Source organism: Trachypithecus francoisi, unplaced genomic scaffold, assembly GCF_009764315.1.
Source record: "Trachypithecus francoisi isolate TF-2019V2 unplaced genomic scaffold, Tfra_2.0 Lachesis_group18, whole genome shotgun sequence".
NCBI lineage: Eukaryota > Metazoa > Chordata > Mammalia > Primates > Cercopithecidae > Trachypithecus > Trachypithecus francoisi.
Genome location: NW_022681463.1, coordinates 17121711 through 17143142, shown reverse-complemented (window position 1 = coordinate 17143142; position 21432 = coordinate 17121711). Strand labels below are relative to the sequence as shown.

The 21432-nt window shown below is 43.8% G+C and overlaps 2 protein-coding genes across 4 annotated transcripts in view; one reads left to right on the top strand and one right to left on the bottom strand.

The window, feature by feature from the left end:
• FARP1 (FERM, ARH/RhoGEF and pleckstrin domain protein 1) overlaps window positions 1-21432 on the top strand; it is a 314718-nt gene that overhangs the window by 29028 nt on the left and 264258 nt on the right. Inside the window, exon 1 of one of the 3 annotated variants that reach the window (XM_033177387.1) lies at window positions 2351-2369. The exons of the other annotated variants lie outside the window; for them this stretch is intronic. The gene's annotated coding sequence lies outside the window, so the exon portion shown is untranslated. Of the gene's footprint in view, window positions 1-2350; window positions 2370-21432 lie in introns of those variants that run through there. 3 annotated transcript variants of the gene reach the window in all.
• On the bottom strand, window positions 4597-6099 carry RNF113B (ring finger protein 113B). Its single transcript, XM_033177392.1, has one exon. It carries the CDS (start codon window positions 6047-6049, stop codon window positions 5033-5035), a length of 1017 nt encoding a protein of 338 aa, XP_033033283.1. The 5' UTR covers window positions 6050-6099; the 3' UTR covers window positions 4597-5032.

Here is a 21432-nt window from a genome sequence, read left to right as displayed (position 1 = left end):
TCATTTTCAGCCCTGAATTACACACACCCTCTTTGTCATTGTGCCTGGAGTATGTGAGTTTCTAATTTTCCTGGTTCAATGTCCTTGGGTAATACACTTTTTTGGGGTTTGGGTAGGCGGGAGAGGGTTCCAGGGTGCAAAGGTCTAGCCTTTTCGTATAGTGACTTGCACCCTCTGTTTCCCACACCCTTCCGCCTCCCATTCAGCATGAGCTTCCTGGGCTTTGGACTATTTTGTTGGAATTCTCTGAGCATCACTTATGATACGAATCATCACAGACCTCTCTCTTGCTTTCCATCACCCAAAAGTCAGTAGAATGTTTTATCTGATCTTGTTCCTGCTGCTATAGTCCTCTTAAAGTATAGTTACTGTCATTTTTATAGGATTTTTGGTGTTGATGCAGGCATGTGGTTAATCTGCCACGTTCAACTGGAAGTCCATTTTATTTTACCAAGGTATAAAATAAGATGATTTAAAAATTTAATAGCAGTAATCATACCAGAGCTACATTGTTAAAAATTATGCAAAATTGTTATTTTCTAAGGGTGCAGATTCAGTCAGATATTCACAGATTAGTCTAATTTATATGACTTGTTTAAAATCCCCCTCCCCACCAATGAGGTAGCCTCTGAACTCGTCTGAGAGTGTGAATGACATTTTTGAGTTGACCATTCAGACTTGTGCCCCTGCATGTATCTGTGCATGCGCTGGGTCACATTTCTCTATCTCATTTTCTTCCCTATCACACAGAAAATCACCTTCAGCCTGATGTTTGGTTTTAAGTCTGACTGCAGATGTTGTGGCGCTCTGGGGGTGTCTTCCAGCCTCCTATCAGTGCAGCAGTTCTCTTCTGGATGGTAACAAGGAGAAGATGTCGCCGACAATGCAGGGCCATGGAAATCGGCTGTTCTTTTTCTGCGCTGTGCTGTTTGTTGGGCGGGGTGGGAAAAAGTATGAGAATTCCAGTTCTGATTAGCCGTGAATGCGACTTTTCTCCGTGGGAGTCCTGCAGACACCAGGGTGTGGTGACTGATTTCATTTCTGCTGCTTAGGGAGGTCTTGGTGGCTGTTGGCACAGAGTGCTTGGAAGGCAGGAGAAACTGGCAGGACCAGCAAGGCTCTGAAAATAGGGCGTCATGGGGGTTGGCACGGGGACCGGGACTGGTCTCCGGCAGTGCCACGGAGCGGTTATGTGACCAGCTAGGTTTCTGGTCTCCTTGACCCCCTTGGAATTTCCCCATGACCTCACCTCCCCAGGGGTTGTCGCCAAAAGAATGAAAATCACAGAGCTGCCCCTAGAAGAGCCCCCTTAAGATGCTCAGCTGCGAAGCGAACAGTTCCTTCACAGACAGGAGCAGAGAAAAGTTACCTGTTAGCCCTTAACCTGCCCGCTTCCTGGTTTCTTTTAGACCTTGGGCAAGTGTTATAGTTTCCATATTTATTTTTTGGAAGTGAAGAAGCTGGAGAGAGAAGGAAGTGAGTTAATAACCAGCTTTTCCAGAGTGCTGACTTCTGCATTTCTTAGTACAGGATTTTGCCAGGCCCTTGACATTCGTTTAAAGGAAAAAAGAATTCTTTCTCCTTGAACATCTGTGCAAATCAATGGGGGTGGGAGTCTAGAGCCTGAGGAGAGTGTGAGATAACTTAGCACATTTCTGAAAGCTAGTATGAGAGACAGCAGATCCACGTTATTGTACTGCAATGGCAACAGCCCAACAGCAAAGGCAGACCATTGAAATGTGCCAAAAAGATGCATTTGTAGTGCGGTATAATCACATTTTGAAAAATGTGCAGTAGATAAGTGGGGAAATATGCATTCTGGTTGCTTCATAAATAAAAGTAGTTAAGGATGTCTATCATTCTCATGTTTTTTGGTTCTAGCATTGGGTATGTACTTAGAAAAAGGCAAACCTAATTCACTGAATCAGTTTGGCATAGAGCTCTTTTCAAATTCAGCATCATTTCAGTGCATTTCAGCTTTATACACAGTACTCAGCCAGGAAATCTCAGGTTTAATTAGGTCATTTGTTCTTGAGAGTTCTCTCCTTGCAAAACAGGAGAGGAATTTTTATGGGCAGTTGGCACACAGAAAAAGTAAACAACAAAATGTTCCTGTTTTCTTCAATTTTAGGTGGTACTTCTGAAAACTCCTTAGAAGGAATTTTGTCTATTTCAGGATATTAATCAATCTGGGTAAAATGTCTTCAGGTTTTGGTTTTTATGTACTCTAGGTTTTTGCCTCTGCCTGGAGTCTTTGGGATCCTAGGGGGTTTGTGACCTTGGAATGCAGGCCTGTGAAGCATTTTCAGGATTTCAGAAGGCCTAACCAGAAACTTGCAGTCATGGGGAGAGGGACTGGAGCTGCCTCCGTAAGTCCAGCAAATTAATGAAAACATCACAGCATTGTTTGGTTTTGCCAGATTTTTCTCACGTTGCTCATGTTGATTCAGAAGGACATACTGACCATTAGGTGTGCCTTCAGTGAACAGAAAAAAGGTCAAGTCAGTTGTTGCTTAACTGCAGCCTGGCTGATGTGTTCTTTTGACAGGAAGGATAGGGGTTGGGGTGTGATATAGCAGGACCCGATCCAGACAGGATAAAGTGCCGGTAACCACGGTGCTAACTTTACAAGCCAGCTGGCCCCCACACTGCTCTTCACTTCCCCAGCAGTGTGCTGTGTAAGGTGGTGCAGTGCTGATGGGAGATTGTCCTCATCCCTGTTATCCGCTATTTCAGCAAAAGTCTGTGAGGGGTCGCTCCAGCGTTGTGACCTTGGAGTGTGGTAATAGGAAGGACTCAGCTCCCAGGGAATGTGTGCACTCCCTTCGATCCTGCTTGCTTCTTTCCTTCCAACTCCAGAATGTTTATTTCATACGTTAATATGAAAAATACACAGAGAAAAGACTGGAAGGAAATCGGCCAAAATGCTAGCAGCTTTTGTTTACCCACTCTGTGTGAGTAAACCAAATTGCCAAATTCAGCAGTGCTTACCAATGATTGCCTTTCTGCTTAATTTTGCAAATGATCGATCATGAACCTTATTCTGTCATTTAAAAAATGGAATAAGAACTATATATCTTAGTGTGTATTTGGAATGTTTTCAAAAGGTTGGTGACTTGGAGCACTTATTGACAAGGTTCATGAGTGTAGCTGAGTCCATTGTCTGTGAGGGGGTGTAAAACACACATGAAGCATTGTAAAGAAACTCAAGTGAGCCTTGCGAGGAAAATGCTGGAGCCAGAGCTTAGTGTTTGTGCTTCGGAGTGCCTGCAAGTTTCATATTTCTTCTTTTATGCAGGTTCCAAATGTTTTTGGAAGGCTTGAAAGTGAATAAAATAGCCCTTTGACAGAACTGACAAAAACGGAGGGACTTAGGGGGAGGGCCCAGTAAGTCATTGTACGCAAGCTTTGTGTTGTTAGCTTTGGCAAGGACAATTCTTAGAGAAAGCTCTATGTGAAATGCCAGAATTAATGGCTCACTTTTATGGGGCACTTGAACTGTCTGCCTTGTCGACTATGAAGCTGCCATTTTCCCTGCTTGAATTATAATAATCAATATGTTTACAGCACATACTATATGTCAGGCACTGTCCTAAATATGTTAGGTTTTGCTTCAAAGCAACCCTGTGAGATACATAGTACTACGTATGAGGAAACTGAGGGACAGAGAAGTAAAGTAACCTACCCAAGGTCATGCAGCTGTAACTGCTAGAACCGTGACTTGAATCCTATCTCGCTCCTGGATCTGTGCCCTCAACTACTGCTCTGCTTTTGCCTGGAACCTGGCCATGGCGGTGGGTGGGTGGATGGGTGTAGTTCAAGGGTCAAAATCAAACGGAAAGTTTTGCTGAAGTTGGCTCTGCAGCAGGTGCTTGGATAGCCGACTGCTAGGTAGCTTGGTTTGACTGACTTTTCACTGACTTTTTATTGAGCTACCTGTTGGCCATTAAAAAACAGGAAGTATGTGAGACGTGGTTTCAGTCTTCAAGGAATTCACAGCCAAAGTTGAGATATGAGATAGGCTCTCGTGAAAATTTACATAATCTGTGTCAGTTCCTTATGAGGAACTCAGGGTGGATCTGTTGGTATTTGTCTTGGGAGAGGAATATGTTGCCGTTTTAAGTGAGAGGATGTTAACATCAGCCAAACAAAATCAAATCCAAACTTCAGTGTGGATATTCTTCTATCAACTCCTCTCCTCCTTGGTTCTTAACTAATATACTTTATTTGCTCTTTTGTTAACTCTTGAACCCCATCCTCTCCACTCCCTCCCAGTCTTGGTTCCGTCATTCCTTCCTTCTCTGGTATCTCAGCTTTTTTGAAAATAAAATTAAATTATAGTACAAAACATAAAATGTACCTTTAACCACTTTTAAGTGTTCACTCATATGGTGAGTGAACCATAACTATATACATATTGATGTGTAACAGAGTTTTATAACGTTTTCATCTAGCAAAACTCAAACTCTGTACCCATTAAAACGACAGCTCCCCACTCCCGCTCTTTCTAGCCCCTGGCAATCACCATTTGAGTCTTTTTATGTAATTTTGACAACTGTAGATACCTTAGTGAAAAATCATACAGTGTATTTGTCTTTTTGTGACTAGTTTATTTCACTTAGCACAGTGTAGTCTTCAAGGTTCATTCAAGTTGTAGTGTGTGATCCTTAAAAGGATCCGTTTAAATCTTTAAAAGGATTTCCTTCCCCTTAAGGCTTACTAGCATTCCATTGTGTGTATATGTCACATTTTGTCCATTCATCCATCCATGGACACTTGGGTTGTTTACACCTCTTGGCTTTTGCAAATAATACTGCAGTGAACATGGGAGTGCAAATACCTCTGAGATCTGGATTTCAATTCTTTTGACTCAGGCCTGGGATTGCAGGAAGACTGCCATCTCTCTCATCTTATTCAACAGGCTGCTTCTCCCCAGTGTCCAAACAGACTTGAGTCTTTATCATCTCTTTTTTTTGTTGTTGTTTTAAAAGAACAACACAATTTATTTTTAAATGTGAGAATTATGGGAAACCTAAGCCATGGGAATTGGACCCTCATCTGGGTCTTCTGTGAAATGAGAATTGCTCCCACCTTCCGCAGCCCGAAGCTTTTGCCGCAGTTTTGCCATCAGTTCTTTGGCGGGGTTAAAGATGCCACCGGTTGGCCGGTCGCAGACGTAGCAGCGCGGGGTGGCCCGGAAATGCTCCAGCGCACAACTTCCGCAGAAGTAATGCCTGCACTTGGTGGCGACTGGGTTTTGGAAGGCCTGGCGACATATGAAACACCTGAATGGTATTTCCTCTTCCTCGCTTTCTACTTCATGATTTTCATCCTCGCAGATACCGTAGCGACCCTCTTCAAGCTCCCGTTCAATCTCCCACCCGTGTTTGTAATCGGAACGGTCGTGGAGGAATTTGCAGCTGTCCCCGAAGCCGCAGAAGCCGGTCTCCTTGTAGTCCTTGCAGATGTCGGGCTGGTAATCCCAGCGCACGGTGGCGCGCAGGTGCCCAGGCGCACGGATAGGGCCCTTCTTCGCCATCCCCGAGAAGGAGTTACCCGTGGACGTGTCCCTGGGCTTCAGGTACCTCGGGTAGCTGTGGATTCCCCGGTAGATCTGGTCGTGCTCCCGGCTCCACAATGCCTCCTGGACCCGCTGGCTGCGTTTGAAGATGGTCTGCGTATGGTGCTCCTTCTCGGTGTCCCGCTCGAAGTCAGCGGTGGCCCCCATGTCCTCTGGCCCCACAGGCTTCGCTGAGCGGGTGGACCTGTACGCTATGCCGAGGCTCTCAGGCGCTCCCTCCTCGCCCCTCCGGTCGCCGTGAGCCGCCTTCTGACAGCTGTGGAGGCCCCGGGGCCTCGGTGCCACCCGCGGGGGCCGAGCCACTGCATCGCCCTTGTCCCCGCTGCTGCTGCTCTCTCCATGCTCGGAGTCGCAGGCCGGGCGTTTTCTGAGGCCTGCAGCCCCTTTCCGCCCAGGCTTTTTGAAGAGGAAGGTGCATACCTGGTCTGCCTGGTCGGCCGTCCTTCCGGGAGAAGGTGGCGCTGCCATGTTTGAGTCTCAGGCTCCAACGGCCGTGGAGTGCGTTGCCCTTGCGTCACCCTTGCGTCACTGCACGTGGGGCGTGGGCCCTCCCAGTCCTAAAAAGCAAAAGCAAGTGAAAGCAAAGCTTCTCCTAGGCCAGTCGCGGTGGCTTACGCCTGTAATCCCAGCACTTTAGGAGGTTGAGGTGGGAGAATCACCTGAGGTCAGCAGTTCAAGACCAGCCTGGTCAACATGGCGTCCTTACTAAAAATACAAAAATTACCTGGGTGTGGTGGTGGGCACCTGAAGTCCCAGCTACTCGGGAGGCTGAGGCAGGAGAATCGCTTGAACCCAGGAGGCAGAGGTTACAGTGAGCCGGGACCACGCCACTGTACTCTGGCCTAGGTGACAGAGCGAGACCCAGTCTCAAATTAAAAAAAAAAAAAAAAAAAAGCCTGCCTCTGCCCTCCTTCCCTCCCTTGATCTGTCTCCTGGCCCTCAGATGGATTCCTGAGAGAATCATCTTCACTTGCTCCTCAGCTCCCTCCGTGCACACTCATTTTTCAACAGATTCCTAAAAGGCCACGGGTGGAATCATTCCAGGCCATAGCGAACCCGTGGTGCTCATCCTAAAACACAGGCGCTTGAAATGTGTATTTAAAAGCAACACGCGCAGTGCAGAAAACAAAAACAAAAAGATGCAAGCAAAAAGTAAGACGCCTATAATCCCTCCCCTCAAAGATAACCACGTCAACACTTTTGTGTCTATTCTTCTCATCTAGCCTTTATTAAAAGACTGTCATATCACACTGCACTTGTGGTTGCATAGCCGGCTTCATTTTGAAATAAAAGTAACACATGTAAACATTTAAAAAAATACCATCAAGCACTTATTGTACTGGAAATCGGCTGTCCCCTGCCTGGCCCCTCCACACGCCAATTCCTCATAGCTAAGATAATCATTTTCAAATTTTTTTTTTTTTTTTTTTTGTTGAGAAAGAGTCTCGCTCTGTCACCCAAGCTGGAGTGCAGTTACATGATCTCGGCTCAGTGCAATCTCTGCCTTCCAGGTTCAAGCAATTCTCCTGCCTCAGCCTGCTGAGTATCTGGGATTACAGGCATGTGCCACCACACCCAGCTAACTTTTCTGTTTTTAGTAGCGACAGGGTTTCACCATGTTGACCAGGCTGGTCTGGAACTCCTGTTCTCAGGTGATCCGTCCACCTCAGCCTCCCAGATGTTGGTATCACAGGTGTGAGTCACCGCAGCCGGCCTTCAAAATTTTCAACCCTTTTTTTTTTTGAGTTTATCTTCAAGTTGTGAAGTAATTCTTTTATATAATGTAAATGGATTCCGGTTCTTATTTAGTCAGTGCATGTCATAAAGTGTTACATGCAATTTCTTTTTCTAATTTAGGTTCTATCTCTTACTAGAATGGAAGATGAGATTCAGCTCCCTTGTAGTGCCCCCAAAATACTGGCTACTGTGGGTTGAGGGAGAAGTTGTGTGGGTCTCCCTTCCTAGACACCAAGGCATCCTCAGTTGGAGGAAATGCGATGAATAAGCTTACAGTGTAAAGAACAATTCGTCATTTGTCAGTTTTCTCTTAGGATAGTAATTCTAGATTTTTCTTCAACTGTTAGATCCCATCTTTCATGTTGGAAGCTTGTCTAAAATACTTGATTATCTCCAGCTGTTTATACTTAAGAGTGAGGTGCCTAAAAGCTGGCTGGAATGCACTGGTATTGTCGGACTTGTACACTGGACTGTCCTTTGTGTGATTCAGTTGGAACCTGTCTTTTTTCTTGGGGACCCCTAGATGTTGGTGTCCGTATTTCCGTATTAGTCTGTTTTCATGCTGCTGATAAAGACACACCTGAGACTGGGCAGTTTACAAAAGAAAGGTTTAATAGACTTACTTTTCCATGTGACAGGGGAGGCCTCATAATCCATGGCAAAAGGTGAAAAGCACGTCTCCCATGGTGGCAGGCAAGACGAGAATGAGAACCAAGGGAAAGGGGTTTCCCCTTATAAAACCTTCTGATCTCATGGGATTTATTCACTACCACAAGAACCGTATGGGGGAAACTGCCCCCATGATTCAATTATCTCTGATAATTGGGTCCCTCCCACAACACAAGAGAATTATGGGAGCTACTATTCAAGATGAGATTTGGGTGGGGACACAGCTAAACCATATCAGTGTCCATAGGTCTTTTCTGCTGGGTTCTGAGTTTCTACAGGGAAGACTTATCTCACATTCCACTGTGGGGTGTGATCTTTGCTGCCAGAATTCTATGATAAGAGCTGTAGAAGTGGGCTGGGAAGGGAAGGCCTTATAATTTGGGGTATAAACTTTGACATAACCCCTCATTTTCTTTTTTTTTTTTTTTGAGGCGGAGTCTCACTCTGTCGCCCGGACTGGAGTGCAGTGGCCGGATCTCAGCTCACTGCAAGCTCCGTCTCCCAGGTTTACGCCATTCTCCTGCCTCAGCCTCCTGAGTAGCTGGGACTACAGGCGCCCGCCACCTCGCCCGGCTAGTTTTTGTATTTTTAGTAGAGACGGGGTTTCACTGTGTTAGCCAGGATGGTCTCGATCTCCTGACCTCGTGATCCGCCCGTCTCGGCCTCCCAAAGTGCTGGGATTACAGGCTTGAGCCACCGCGCCCGGCCCATAACCCCTCATTTTCAGTACAGCATCTGATTCTCACCTTTGGTTGTTCCTGGGCCCTTTAAGCATAGGTCCTCTCGGATTCGGCCTCCACAAAAGAGATATCTCCTGCTTCTGCCAGGCTGTGGAAAGGGTAGGTGCCTGGCTGCATGGGGTGGGAGATTGTGTTAGTTTTGCATTGCTATAAAGGAATGCCCGAGGCTAGGTAATTTATAAAGAAAAGAGGACTTATAGTTCTGTAGGCTGTACAAGCAGCATGGCATTGGTATCTGCTTCTGGTTGATGGCCTCAGTAAGCTTCCAGTTGATCATAGTGGAAGGCAAAGAGGGAGCAGGCTGTGTCACATGGCAAGAGTGGAAATGAGAGTGGGGAGGGGCCACACACTTCTAAAAAACCAGATCGTGAACTCAGAACAAGATCTCACTTATCACCCAGGGAATAGTGCTAAAGCATTCATGAGGGATCCACCCGCATGATCCAGTCACCTCCCACTAGGCCCCACCTCCAACACTAATCACATTTCAGCATGAGATTTGGAGGGAGCAAACATCCAAACCATATCAGACATTTTTCACATTCTCAGCCAGTCTTCTTGTGTGGAGCCGTATCTGTTTCCAGTGGTATGTGATTCTTGCAGTTCCTGGGGTTTGTCTTGAAATTGGCATGCTGCTGCTTGTCATCTCCCTCTGCAGCCTTAAGTTTCAGCCTTCTTCCAAGTTAGTTGATATTTTTCAGTTCACTTTCTTTCTTCTAAAATATTATTGATGTTCTTGTTTTCTCTGGTGTCTCTTTCTTCTGGCTCCTTTTGTGGGAATCTGCCTTTGTAAAGTAATGTTTATCATTTTGGTGGGATTTTGGGAGGGAATAGGGCTGAATGCCTGAGTGCAGTCCACTGTGTTGAATGAGGAATGTTAGTGGGCTGTCTTCACTTGGTAAGTATTTCCCCCTGTTCCTTAGTATTTCTCCATAATGTGCGTTTTAATGCCTGCATAATGATCAATTGTATGATTCTATGATGCATTATTGTCCTAATACTCTGTTGTTAGATTATGTGTTCCCTCATTTATATACCTTTCCCTGTCTTTACATTTGTTTTCTTAGGTTTGATTCCTACAGAATTAGAGTTTAAGCATTTTCAAGACTTTTTTTTTTTTTAAGACAGAATTTCGCTCTTGTTGCTTTCTGAAAGAGTTGTATTGTGTGTACATACACCAGACATGCATGAGTATGGCCATTTCATTGCAGATAGCACTTCTCCCTGCTCGTTTAGGACCACACGTACCTACTAAGTGAAGGAAAGAATTGGGATGAACCAAATGAACTTCAGTAATTCTGTCAGCTCACATGTTATGAAGCTTGACTGTCTGAGGTCACATCCTGGCTCTATGACCTAGAGCAAAAGACTTAACTGCCCTGGATTTCAGTTTTATCCCCTGTGAAGTGGGGAATAAAAGGAATAATAATAAGTGAATAGACTTAAGTTTAGATTTTTTGCCTGGCTGGCAGCAATGGAGAAGAGCAAAAGCAATAAAGTCAGTTTCTTAGGTAGTAATGAAAAGATTGTTTTTTATCATTAAAAAGTGACTTGTGATGGGGGCGGGGCAAGATGGTCAAATAGGAACAGCTCCAGTCTCCAACTCCCAGTGTGAGCGGCACAGAAGACTGGTGATTTCTGCATTTTCAACTGAGGTACTGGGGTCATCTCACTGGGGAGTGCCGGACAATCAGTGCTGGTCAGCTGCTGCAGCCCGACCAGCGAGAGCTGAAACAGGGCGAGGCATTGCCTCACCTGGGAAGCGCAAGGGGGAAGGGAATCCCTTTTCCTAGCCAGGGGAACTGAGACACACAACATCTGCAAAATTGGGTAATTCCCACCCCAATACTGTGCTTTAAGCAAATGGGCACACCAGGAGATTATACCCACACCTGGCCAGGAGGGTCCCACGGCCACGGAGCCTACCTCATTGCTAGCACAGCAATATGCGATCTAACCGAAACGGCTGCAGCGAGGCTGGGGGAGGGGCGCCCGCCATTGCTGAGGCTTAAGTAGGTAAACAAAGCCGCTGGGAAGCTTGAACTGGGTGGAGCTCACAGCAGCTCAAGGAAGCCTGCCTGTCTCTGTAGACTCCACCTCTGGGGACAGGGCACAGCTAAACAACAAAAGGGGAAGCAGCAGAGGCCTGTGCAGACGCGAACGACTCTGTCTGACAGCTTTGAAGAGAGCAGTGGATCTCCCAACACAGAGGTTGAGATCTGAGAATGGACAGACTGCCTGCTCAAGTGGGTCCCTGACCCCTGAGGAGCCTAACTGGGGACATCCCCCACTAGGGGCAGTCTGACACCCCACACCTCACAGGGTGGAGTACACCCCTGAGAGGAAGCTTCCAAAGTAAGAATCAGACAGGTACACTCGCTGTTCAGCAATATTCTATCTTCTGCAACCTCTGCTGCTGATACCCAGGCAAACAGGGTCTGAAGTGGACCTCAAGCAATCTCCAACAGACCTACTGCTGAGGGTCCTGACTATTAGAAGGAAAACTATCAAACAGGAAGAACACCTATACCAAAACCCCATCGGTGCGTCACCATCATCAAAGACCAGAGGCAGATAAAACCACGAAGATGGGGAAGGAGCAGGGCAGAAAAGCTGGAAATTCAAAAAAGAAGAGCGCATCTCCCCCTGCAAAGGAGCGCAGCTCATCGCCAGCAATGGATCAAAGCTGGTCAGAGAATGACTTTGATGACATGAGAGAAGAAGGCTTCAGTCCATCAAACTTCTCAGAGCTAAAGGAGGAATTACGTACCCAGCACAAAGAAACTAAAAATCTTGAAAAAAGAGTGGAAGAATTGATAGCTAGAATAATTAATGCAGAGAAGGTCATAAATGAAATTTCAGAGATGAAAACCATGACACGAAAAATACATGACAAATCCACAAGCTTCAGTAACTGACTCGATCAACTGGAAGAAAGAGTATCAGCGATTGAGGATCAAATGAATGAAATGAAGCGAGAAGAGAAACCAAAAGAAAAAAGAAGAAAAAGAAATGAACAAAGCCTGCAAGAAGTATGGGATTATGAAAAAAGACCAAATCTACGTCTAATTGGGGTGCCTGAAAGTGAGGGGGAAAATGGAACCAAGTTGGAAAACACTCTTCAGGATATCATCCAGGAGAACTTCCCCAACCTAGTAGGGCAGGCCAACATTCAAATTCAGGAAATACAGAGAACGCCACAAAGATACTCCTCCAGAAGAGCAACTCCAAGACACATAATTGCCAGATTCACCAAAGTTGAAATGAAGGAAAAAATCTTAAAGGCAGCCAGAGAGAAAGGTCGGGTTACCCACAAAGGGAAGCCCATCAGACTAACAGCAGACCTCTGGGCAGAAACTCTACAAGCTAGAAGAGAGTGGGGGCCAATATTCAACCTTCTTAAAGAAAAGAATTTTCAACCCAGAATTTCATATCCAGCCAAACTAAGTTTCATCAGTGAAGGAGAAATAAAATCCTTTACAGATAAGCAAATGCTTAGAGATTTTGTCACCACCAGGCCTGTCTTACAAGAGACCCTGAAGGAAGCCCGAAACATGAAAAGGAACAATCGGTACCAGCCATTGCAAAAACATGCCAAAATGTAAAGACCATCGAGGCTAGGAAGAAACTGCATCAACTAACGAGCAAAATAACCAGTTACTATCATAATGGCAGGATCAAGTTCACACATAACAATATTAACCTTAAATGTAAATGGACTAAATGCTCCAATTAAAAGACACAGACTGGCAAACTGGATCAAGAGTCAAGACCCATCAGTCTGCTGTATTCAGGAGACCCATCTCACATGCAGAGACATACATAGGCTCAAAATAAAGGGATGGAGGAAGATCTACCAAGCAAATGGAGAACAAAAAAAAGCAGGGGTTGCAATCTTAGTCTCTGATAAAATAGACTTTAAACCATCAAAGATCAAAAGAGACAAGGCCATTACATAATGGTAAAGGGATCAATTCAACAGGAAGAGCTAACTATCCTAAATATATATGCACCCAATACGGGAGCACCCAGATTCATAAAGCAAGTCCTTAGAGACTTACAAAGAGACTTAGACTCCCATACAATAATAATGAGAGACTTCAACACTCCACTGTCAACATTAGACAGATCAACGAGACAGAAAGTTAACAAGGATATCCAGGAATTGAACTCATCTCTGCACCAAGCGGACCTAATAGACATCTATAGAACTCTCCACCCCAAATCAACAGATTATACATTCTTCTCAGCACCACATCGCACTTATTCCAAAATGGACCACATAATTGGAAGTAAAGCACTCCTCAGCAAATGTACAAGAACAGAAATTATAACAAACTGTCTCTCAGACCACAGTGCAATCAAACTAGAACTCAGGACTAAGAAACTCAATCAAAACCGCTCAACTACATGGAAACTGAATAACCTGCTCCTGAATGACTACTGGGTACATAACGAAATGAAGGCAGAAATAAAGATGTTCTTTGAAACCAATGAGAACAAAGATACAACATACCAGAATCTCTGGGACACATTTAAAGCAGTGTGTAGAGGGAAATTTATAGCACTAAATACCCACAAGAAAAAGCAGGAAAGATCTAAAATTGACACTCTAACATCACAATTAAAAGAACTAGAGAAGCAAGAGCAAACACATTCAAAAGCTAGCAGAAGGCAAGAAATGACTAAGATCAGAGCAGAACTGAAGGAGATAGAGACACAAAAAACCCTCCAAAAAATCAATGAATCCAGGAGTTGGTTTTTTGAAAAGATCAACAAAATTGACAGACCGCTAGCAAGACTAATAAAGAAGAAAAGAGAGAAGAATCAAATAGACACAATAAAAAATGATAAAGGGGATATCACCACTGACCCCACAGAAATACAAACTACCATCAGAGAATACTATAAATACCTCTACGCAAATCAACTAGAAAATCTAGAAGAAATGGATAATTTCCTGGACACTTACACTCTCCCAAGACTGAACCAGGAAGAAGCTGAATCCCTGAATAGACCAATAGCAGGCTCTGAAATTGAGGCAATAATTAATAGCCTACTAACCAAAAAAAGTCCAGGACCAGATGGATTCACAGCTGAATTCTACCAGAGGTACAAGGAGGAGCTGGTACCATTCCTTCTGAAAGTATTCCAATCAATAGAAAAAGAGGGAATCCTCCCTAACTCATTTTATGAGGCCAACATCATCCTGATACCAAAGCCTGGCAGAGACACAACAAAAAAAGAGAATTTTAGACCAATATCCCTGATGAACATCGATGCAACAATCCTCAATAAAATACTGGCAAACTGGATTCAGCAGCACATCAAAAGCTATCCACCATGATCAAGTGGGCTTCATCCCTGGGATGCAAGGCTGGTTCAACATTCGCAAATCAGTAAACGTAATCCAGCATATAAACAGAACCAAAGACAAGAACCACATGGTTATCTCAATAGATGCAGAAAAGGCTTTTGACAAAATTCAACAGCCCTTCATGCTAAAAACGCTCAAGAAATTTGGTATTGATGGAAAGTACCTCAAAATAATAAGAGCTATTTATGACAAATCCACAGCCAATATCATACTGAATGGGCAAAAACTGGAAAAATTCGCTTTGAAAACTGGCACAAGACAGGGATGCCCTCTCTCACCGCTCCTATTCAACATAGTGTTGGAAGTTCTGGCTAGGGCAATCAGGCAAGAGAAAGAAATCAAGGGTATCCAGTTAGGAAAAGAAGAAGTCAAATTGTCCCTGTTTGCAGATGACATGATTGTATATTTAGAAAACCCCATTGTCTCAGCCCAAAATCTCCTTAAGCTGATAAGCAACTTCAGCAAAGTCTCAGGATACAAAATTAATGTGCAAAAATCACAAGCATTCTTATACACCAGTAACAGACAAACAGAGAGCCAAATCAGGAATGAACTTCCATTCGTAATTGCTTCAAAGAGAATAAAATACCTAGGAATCCAACTTACAAAGGATGTAAAGGACCTCTTCAAGGAGAACTACAAACCACTGCTCAGTGAAATCAAAGAGGACACTAACAAATGGAAGAACATACCATGTTCATGGATAGGAAGAATCAATATCGTGAAAATGGCCATACTGCCCAAGGTGATTTATAGATTCAATGCCATCCCCATCAAGCTACCAATGAGTTTCTTCACAGAATTGGAAAAAACGGCTTTAAAGTTCATATGGAACCAAAAAAGAGCCCGCATTGCCAAGACAATCCTAAGTCAAAAGAACAAAGCTGGAGGCGTCACGCTACCTGACTTCAAACTATACTACAAGGCTACAGTAACCAAAACAGCATGGTACTGGTACCAAAACAGAGATATAGACCAATGGAACAGAACAGAGTCCTCAGAAATAATACCACACATCTACAGCCATCTGATCTTTGACAAACCTGAGAGAAACAAGAAATGAGGAAAGGATTCCCTATTAATAAATGGTGCTGGGAAAATTGGCTAGCCATAAGTAGAAAGCTGAAACTGGATCCTTTCCTTACTCCTTATACGAAAATTAATTCAAGATGGATTAGAGACTTAAATGTTAGACCTAATACCATAAAAACCCTAGAAGAAAGCCTAGGTAGTACCATTCAGGACATAGGCATGGGCAAGGACTTCATGTCTAAAACACCAAAAGCAATGGCAGCAAAAGCCAAAATTGACAAATGGGATCTAATTAAACTAAAGAGCTTCTGCACAGCAAAAGAAACTACCATCAGAGTGAACAGGCAACCTACAGAATGGGAGAAAATTTTTGCAATCTACTCATCTGACAAAGGGCTAATATCCAGAATCTACAAAGAACTCAAACAAATTTACAAGAAAAAAAACAACCCCATCAAAAAGTGGGCAAAGGATATGAACAGACATTTCTCAAAAGAAGACATTCATACAGCCAACAGACACATGAAAAAATGCTCATCATCACTGGCCATCAGAGAAATGCAAATCAAAACCACAATGAGATACCATCTCACACCAGTTAGAATGGCAATCATTAAAAAATCAGGAAACAGCAGGTGTTGGAGAGGATGTGGAGAAATAGGAACGCTTTTACACTGTTGGTGGGATTGTAAACTAGTTCAACCATGATGGAAAACAGTATGACGATTCCTCAAGGATCTAGAACTAGATGTACCATATGACCCAGCCATCCCACTACTGGGCATATACCCAAAGGATTATAAATCATGCTGCTATAAAGACACATGCACACGTATGTTTATGGTGGCACTAAACATAAATAAAGCAAAGGAAGTAAAGCAAAGGAAAAGCAAAGGAAAAGAAACTAAAGCAAGATAGAAATGCTGACTTCATTGCAAGAGAGATTAGCGCTGTCCTTTAAAAACTAAATTAATGACAGAAGATGATAAATACTGAAATTAGAATAATTTCTCATAAACTATGAATTTATGAGACACTCTCCTTTGAAAGCTAAAAAAAAAAATTAGAACTGACCTATGCTGTCTCTCTTTCCCAGGCTCCAAAATTTTATCAGTTAATTATGGATTTTACAATGTGAAGGATTGTAACATTTCTTTCTTTCTTTTTTTTTTTTTTGAGACGGAGTCTCGCTCTGTCGCCCAGGCTGGAGTGCAGTGGCCGGATCTCAGCTCACTGCAAGCTCCGCCTCCTGGGTTTACGCCATTCTCCTGCCTCAGCCTCCCGAGTAGCTGGGACTACAGACGCCTGCCACGTCGCCCGGCTAGTTTTTTGTATTTTTTTTTTTTAGTAAAGACGGGGTTTCACCGTGTTAGCCAGGATGGTCTCGATCTCCTGACCTCGTGATCCGCCCGTCTCGGCCTCCCAAAGTGCTGGGATTACAGGCTTGAGCCACCGCGCCCGGCCGGATTGTAACATTTCTATTCCATTCTAATAATGCCATAATTCCCATAAGTCTTTGACTGAGTTCTCTTTTAGCATGGATTCAGAATTTATTGCTAGTCTGTTTACTGTGTTTTTACCATGCCTGAGTTTTGAATTTTGACTCGTTGGTTGGTTCATTGTTTTATTTATTTAATCGATTTTATTTTTTGAGACAGGATCTTGCTCTGTCCACCCAGGCTGGAGTGCAGTGGTGCCATCATGGCTCAGTGCTGCCTCACCCTTCTGCACTCAAGTGATCCTCCTATCTCAGCCTCCTGAATAGCTGGGGCTTACAGGTGCACACCACCACACCTGGCTGATTTTTGTATTTTTTGTAGAGATGGAGTCTTGCCATATTGCCCAGGCTGGTCTCAAACTCCTGGGCTTTAGTGAGCTACCGGCCTTGGCCTTCCAAAGTGCTGGGATTACAAGGGTAAACCTAGTGTGGCCGTACCCAGCCACATTATTTTATTTAGAGGAGCCCTGGTAGGTACTGTGTTCCTTGAGGTCTTACACTTAAGGATAGCTGTTCCTTGCTTTTATATTTGAAGGACAATTTGGCTGAGTACTAAGGTCTTGAGTCACACGTTCTTGCCCTCAGAATTTCTTAGACATTGTTCCCTTTCTTTTTTAGCGCTGGATATTTCTGGAAGAGAAAGCTGAGGCTGGGTTAATGTTTCTTTCTTTTGCACATGACTAGCTTTTTCCGTTGGATGTGCCCATAAGGTTCTCTTATTCTTTTTGAAGTTTAGAGTTTTACCAGCATTGCATGGTCATTGGCTGTTCTATGTCACTTTACTGGTACATCCTATACTATAATATCTGTTGATTCAAGTCTGTCTTTGTATCAGTAAAATTTTAAGATCCTTTAATATTTTTGCATATATTTTGAATGGTGCTCACTTTTTGGGAACCACAGTTGTTAGGGTGTATCTCCTTTGTCTTCTAAATCTAGCATCTATTCTTGTTATCATTTGTGTGTCTTTGTTCCTTTTTAGTAATTTTGAGTGATTTCCTTGTTTGCTCTCTGCCTCTGTTTACAAGAGCTTACACTATGTTTTATTGTAGCTGTGTGGCTTCCATTCTGGATTTTTTTTCTAGTCCATTCATTTCTTCAGCTCTATCAGTCCATGTAAAATCTCCTAGATTTATGACAGTTCTTTGGAACTTCCTATCTAGTCTCTGAACCCCCCATTTTTAGAAGGACCATTTTATCTTTGATATTTTTGAGACAATGGAGGACTCTTTTTTCTGAGCTCTTAGTCTGTTACCTTTGTTTTTCAGTCCCAGCTTCCTGGACATGGGACCTGTGCATCCACATAAGGGTCCATGCTTGGACGAATGCTCCCCTGTCATTGTCTTGAAATTGTTAATAATTTCTGAACAGCGGGCACTGCATTTTCGTTATGCAGCAGCTTCTGTTGATTATTTTTACAAATGCACCTTATTATCTGCCTTTGCCTGCGTTCTTATTCTGTGGTCACTCATCTTTGAATGAGGCTGAGCTGTCTGCCGCAAAAACTGGCGTGGGGTATGTTGAGGACTGGAAGGCAGGGGTGGGGAATGTTGTGAAACCTGTCACACTCGCTGCCTCCACTGTCCTTGGAACAACTGTGTTACTTCTTTTACCTTAAGAATAATCCTCCTTCGGTTTTTGGCTTTTAGGAGGCTTGTGTGTCTCATAGCCAGTCCCCTTAGGGGCCCCACTCTCTGAGCCTAGGCTTGGCATATGGTGGGCATGACGGTTGTTCTCCCAGGCCCTTTCTTCACCCTCACTTTCCTTGTTAATTCAGGCCAGGTCATAGGTATTAAAAAGGACATCCACATGGTTTCTCCTTTAGTTCCACATTCCCAGTCAGATTTTAACTTTTAAAATACTTGAGACAGGAAAGCAGTGTCAGACCCAAAGAGCCAGTAGGCATTTTTTTTTTTTTTTGAGAGACCGAGTTTTACTCTTGTTGCCCAGGCTAGAATGTGGTGGCGAGATCTCGGCTCACTGCAACCTCTGCCTCCTGGGTTCAAGCGATTCTCCTGCCTCAGCCTCCCAAGAAGCTGGGATTACAGGCACCTGCCACCCTGCCCGGCTAATTTTTGTATTTTTAGTAGAGACAGGGTTTCACCATGTTGGCCAGGCTGGTTTCGAACTCCTGACCTCAGGTGATCCACCCACCTTGGCCTCCCAAAGTGTTGGGATTCCAGGCATGAGCCACTGCGCCTGGCCACCAGCAAGCATTTTAATGTGTCATTTTAAAGTTCTGTGTTAATAAGGGTGTAGGAGGTTATTTGATTTTTGGAGAATTGCTCATACTATATTAACATGTAAAGGTGCTTTATAAAACAGTATGTGGAGTGTGATTTGCCTGTTGTTGCTTCTTAAGGAAGTGCGGCTCTACATTAAAAAATATTTAGAGGGAAAAAATACCAAAATGTGATTGTCTGGATTCCTAACGCCATCCTGCTTCCACCTTTGGTGACGACGTGTAGCAGTGGCCAACTCCACAGCCTTTACGTTTTCTCGGTGATCCTATGCTCTAAGAATTTGGGAAGGACTTGTTTTTAAAAAGATTGTTTCTGGTGCTGTGTCTACTCTCTTTTGTGGATTAAAATAAATTCATTCTGATGTTTTGGCAAATACTTCCAAGTGTATTTTAAAATACATAATTTTATTGACAAGATACTTTGAATAGGGAAGAACCAGTTTCACAACCAGCTGTCTTGAAAACCAAAAACAAAACTCTTAATTCATAGAGTTTGCCAGTTTCCATGGTGTAAATATTTCCACCATGGCCAATTGCAGGCTGCCAATGTGACACCATTGCACGCAGAATTAGGAAGAAGTGTGTAGTAGCACATTCATAGGTAGTATGGTTACCATCCAGATGCAGCAGAAAAAATAACCTCACAATCACAGATAGATAAAAGTAAAATGTAAAATAATTAGGGAGTGATGATTTTTGAGTATTCATTACTTCTGAAAAATTTATGCTTAATAAATATTGATATCATTTATTTTAATCCATGTCTTTATTAAACAACTGACTGGTAAAAATTGCTGAAAATTTAACAGAGGGTCCCCATGAGTTGATAAAAAAGCAGTATACCACTGGAAAGAGCACTTGAAGTTTTCAAAAGGGCTTAACAGGGCAAGTCAAGAAAGCGAAGCATGCAGGCGTTGGGATTGGTAAGATAGAGATCTCTGTGGTTGCTTCAGGTGTCGTTTTGCCCTAGATCTTTATTTTGGGGGGGCTTGCTTTTCTGTTTAAGGTTCCTTGTGATCAGAACACCCATAGAAGACTTGGGGAGATAAGCAGGTGCTCTGTTCTTCAGTATGTAATTTTCTTGGCATTTGAAATGGGATACCTTTCTTGATACCATTCCTGGGAAGCAGCATAGGTTCCTTTAGAAACCTTTTAATATATCCCAGGTGGTTTTGATTCTGACAGTTATTCAGTTATCTTTTTTTTTTTATTTTTTTGGCCATGGTAAAATATGCATAAAATTTACTGGATTTGTTTGTTTGTTTTTTGAGACGGAGTCTCGCTCTGTCACCCAGGCTGGAATGCATTGGCACGATCTCAGCTCACTGCAACCTCCGCCTCCTGGGTTCAAGCAGTTTTCCTGCCTCAGCCTCCCAAGTAGCTGGGATTACAGGTGCGCGCCACCATGCCCGGCTAATTTTTGTAATTTCAGTAGAGACGGGATTTTTCCATTTTGGCTAGGCCGGTCTCGAACTCCTGACCTCAGGTGATCTGCCTGCCTTGACCTGCCAAAGTGCTGACATTACAGGTGTGAGCCACTGTGCCCGGCCACATTTACTGTTTTGATCATTTTCAAGCATGCGGCACAGTGGTATTGAGTGCACTTACATTATTGTGCAACCATCACCATCATCTGTCTCCAGAACATTTTCTTTTTCTTTCTTTTGAAACAGAGTTTCATTCTTCTTGTCCAGGCTGGAGTGCATTGGCACGATTTTGGCTCACTGCAACCTCCGCCTCCTGGGTTCAACCGATTCTCCTGCCTTGGCCTCCTGAGTAGCTGGGATTACAGGCATGTGCCACCAAGCCTGGCTAATTTTTTGTATTTTTAGTAAAGAAAAGACGGGGTTTCTCCATGTTGATCAGACTGATCTCGAACTCCCAATCTCAGGTGATCCGCCTGCCTCGGCCTCCCAAAGTGCTGGGATTATAGGCGTGAGCCACCGCGTCTGGTCCTCCAGAACATTGTCCATCTTTCTCCCTCTCTGCCCTGCCCCTGGTAACTCTTCTACTTCCTGTCTGTCTGAATTTCCCTGTTCTAGATATTTCACGTAAGGAGCATCATACAGTAGTCATCCTTTTGTGCAGTCACAATTTCACTTAGCATGACCTCTTCATGCTTCATGTTGTAGCATGTGTCAGAATTTCCTTCTTTTTAAAGGCTGCTTAATAATCCATCGTATGCATATCCCACGTTTTGTTTATCCATCTATTTGGTACTTCTAAGTTTTGGCTATTGTGAATAAAGATGTTATGGACGGGGCGTGGTGCCTCACACCTGTAATCCCAGCACTTTGGGAGGTCAAGGTGGGCATGTCGGTTGAGGTCAGGAATTCAAGACCAGCTTGGCCAATGGGGTGAAACTCCATCTCTACTAAAAGTACAAAAATTAGCTGGGCGTGGTGGCGTGTGTCTATAATCCCAGCTACTCAGGAGGCCAAGGCACAAGAATCACTTGAACCCAGGAGGTAGAGGTTGCAGTGAGCCAAGGTCGTGCCATTGCACTCCAGCCTGGGACATGGAGCAACACTCAGTATCAAAAAAAAAAAAAAAAAA

Excerpts from the sequence above, each read along its gene's own strand:
- RNF113B (XM_033177392.1), bottom strand. The coding sequence starts at position 6,049 with ATGGCAGCGCCACCTTCTCCCGGAAGGACGGCCGACCAGGCAGACCAG.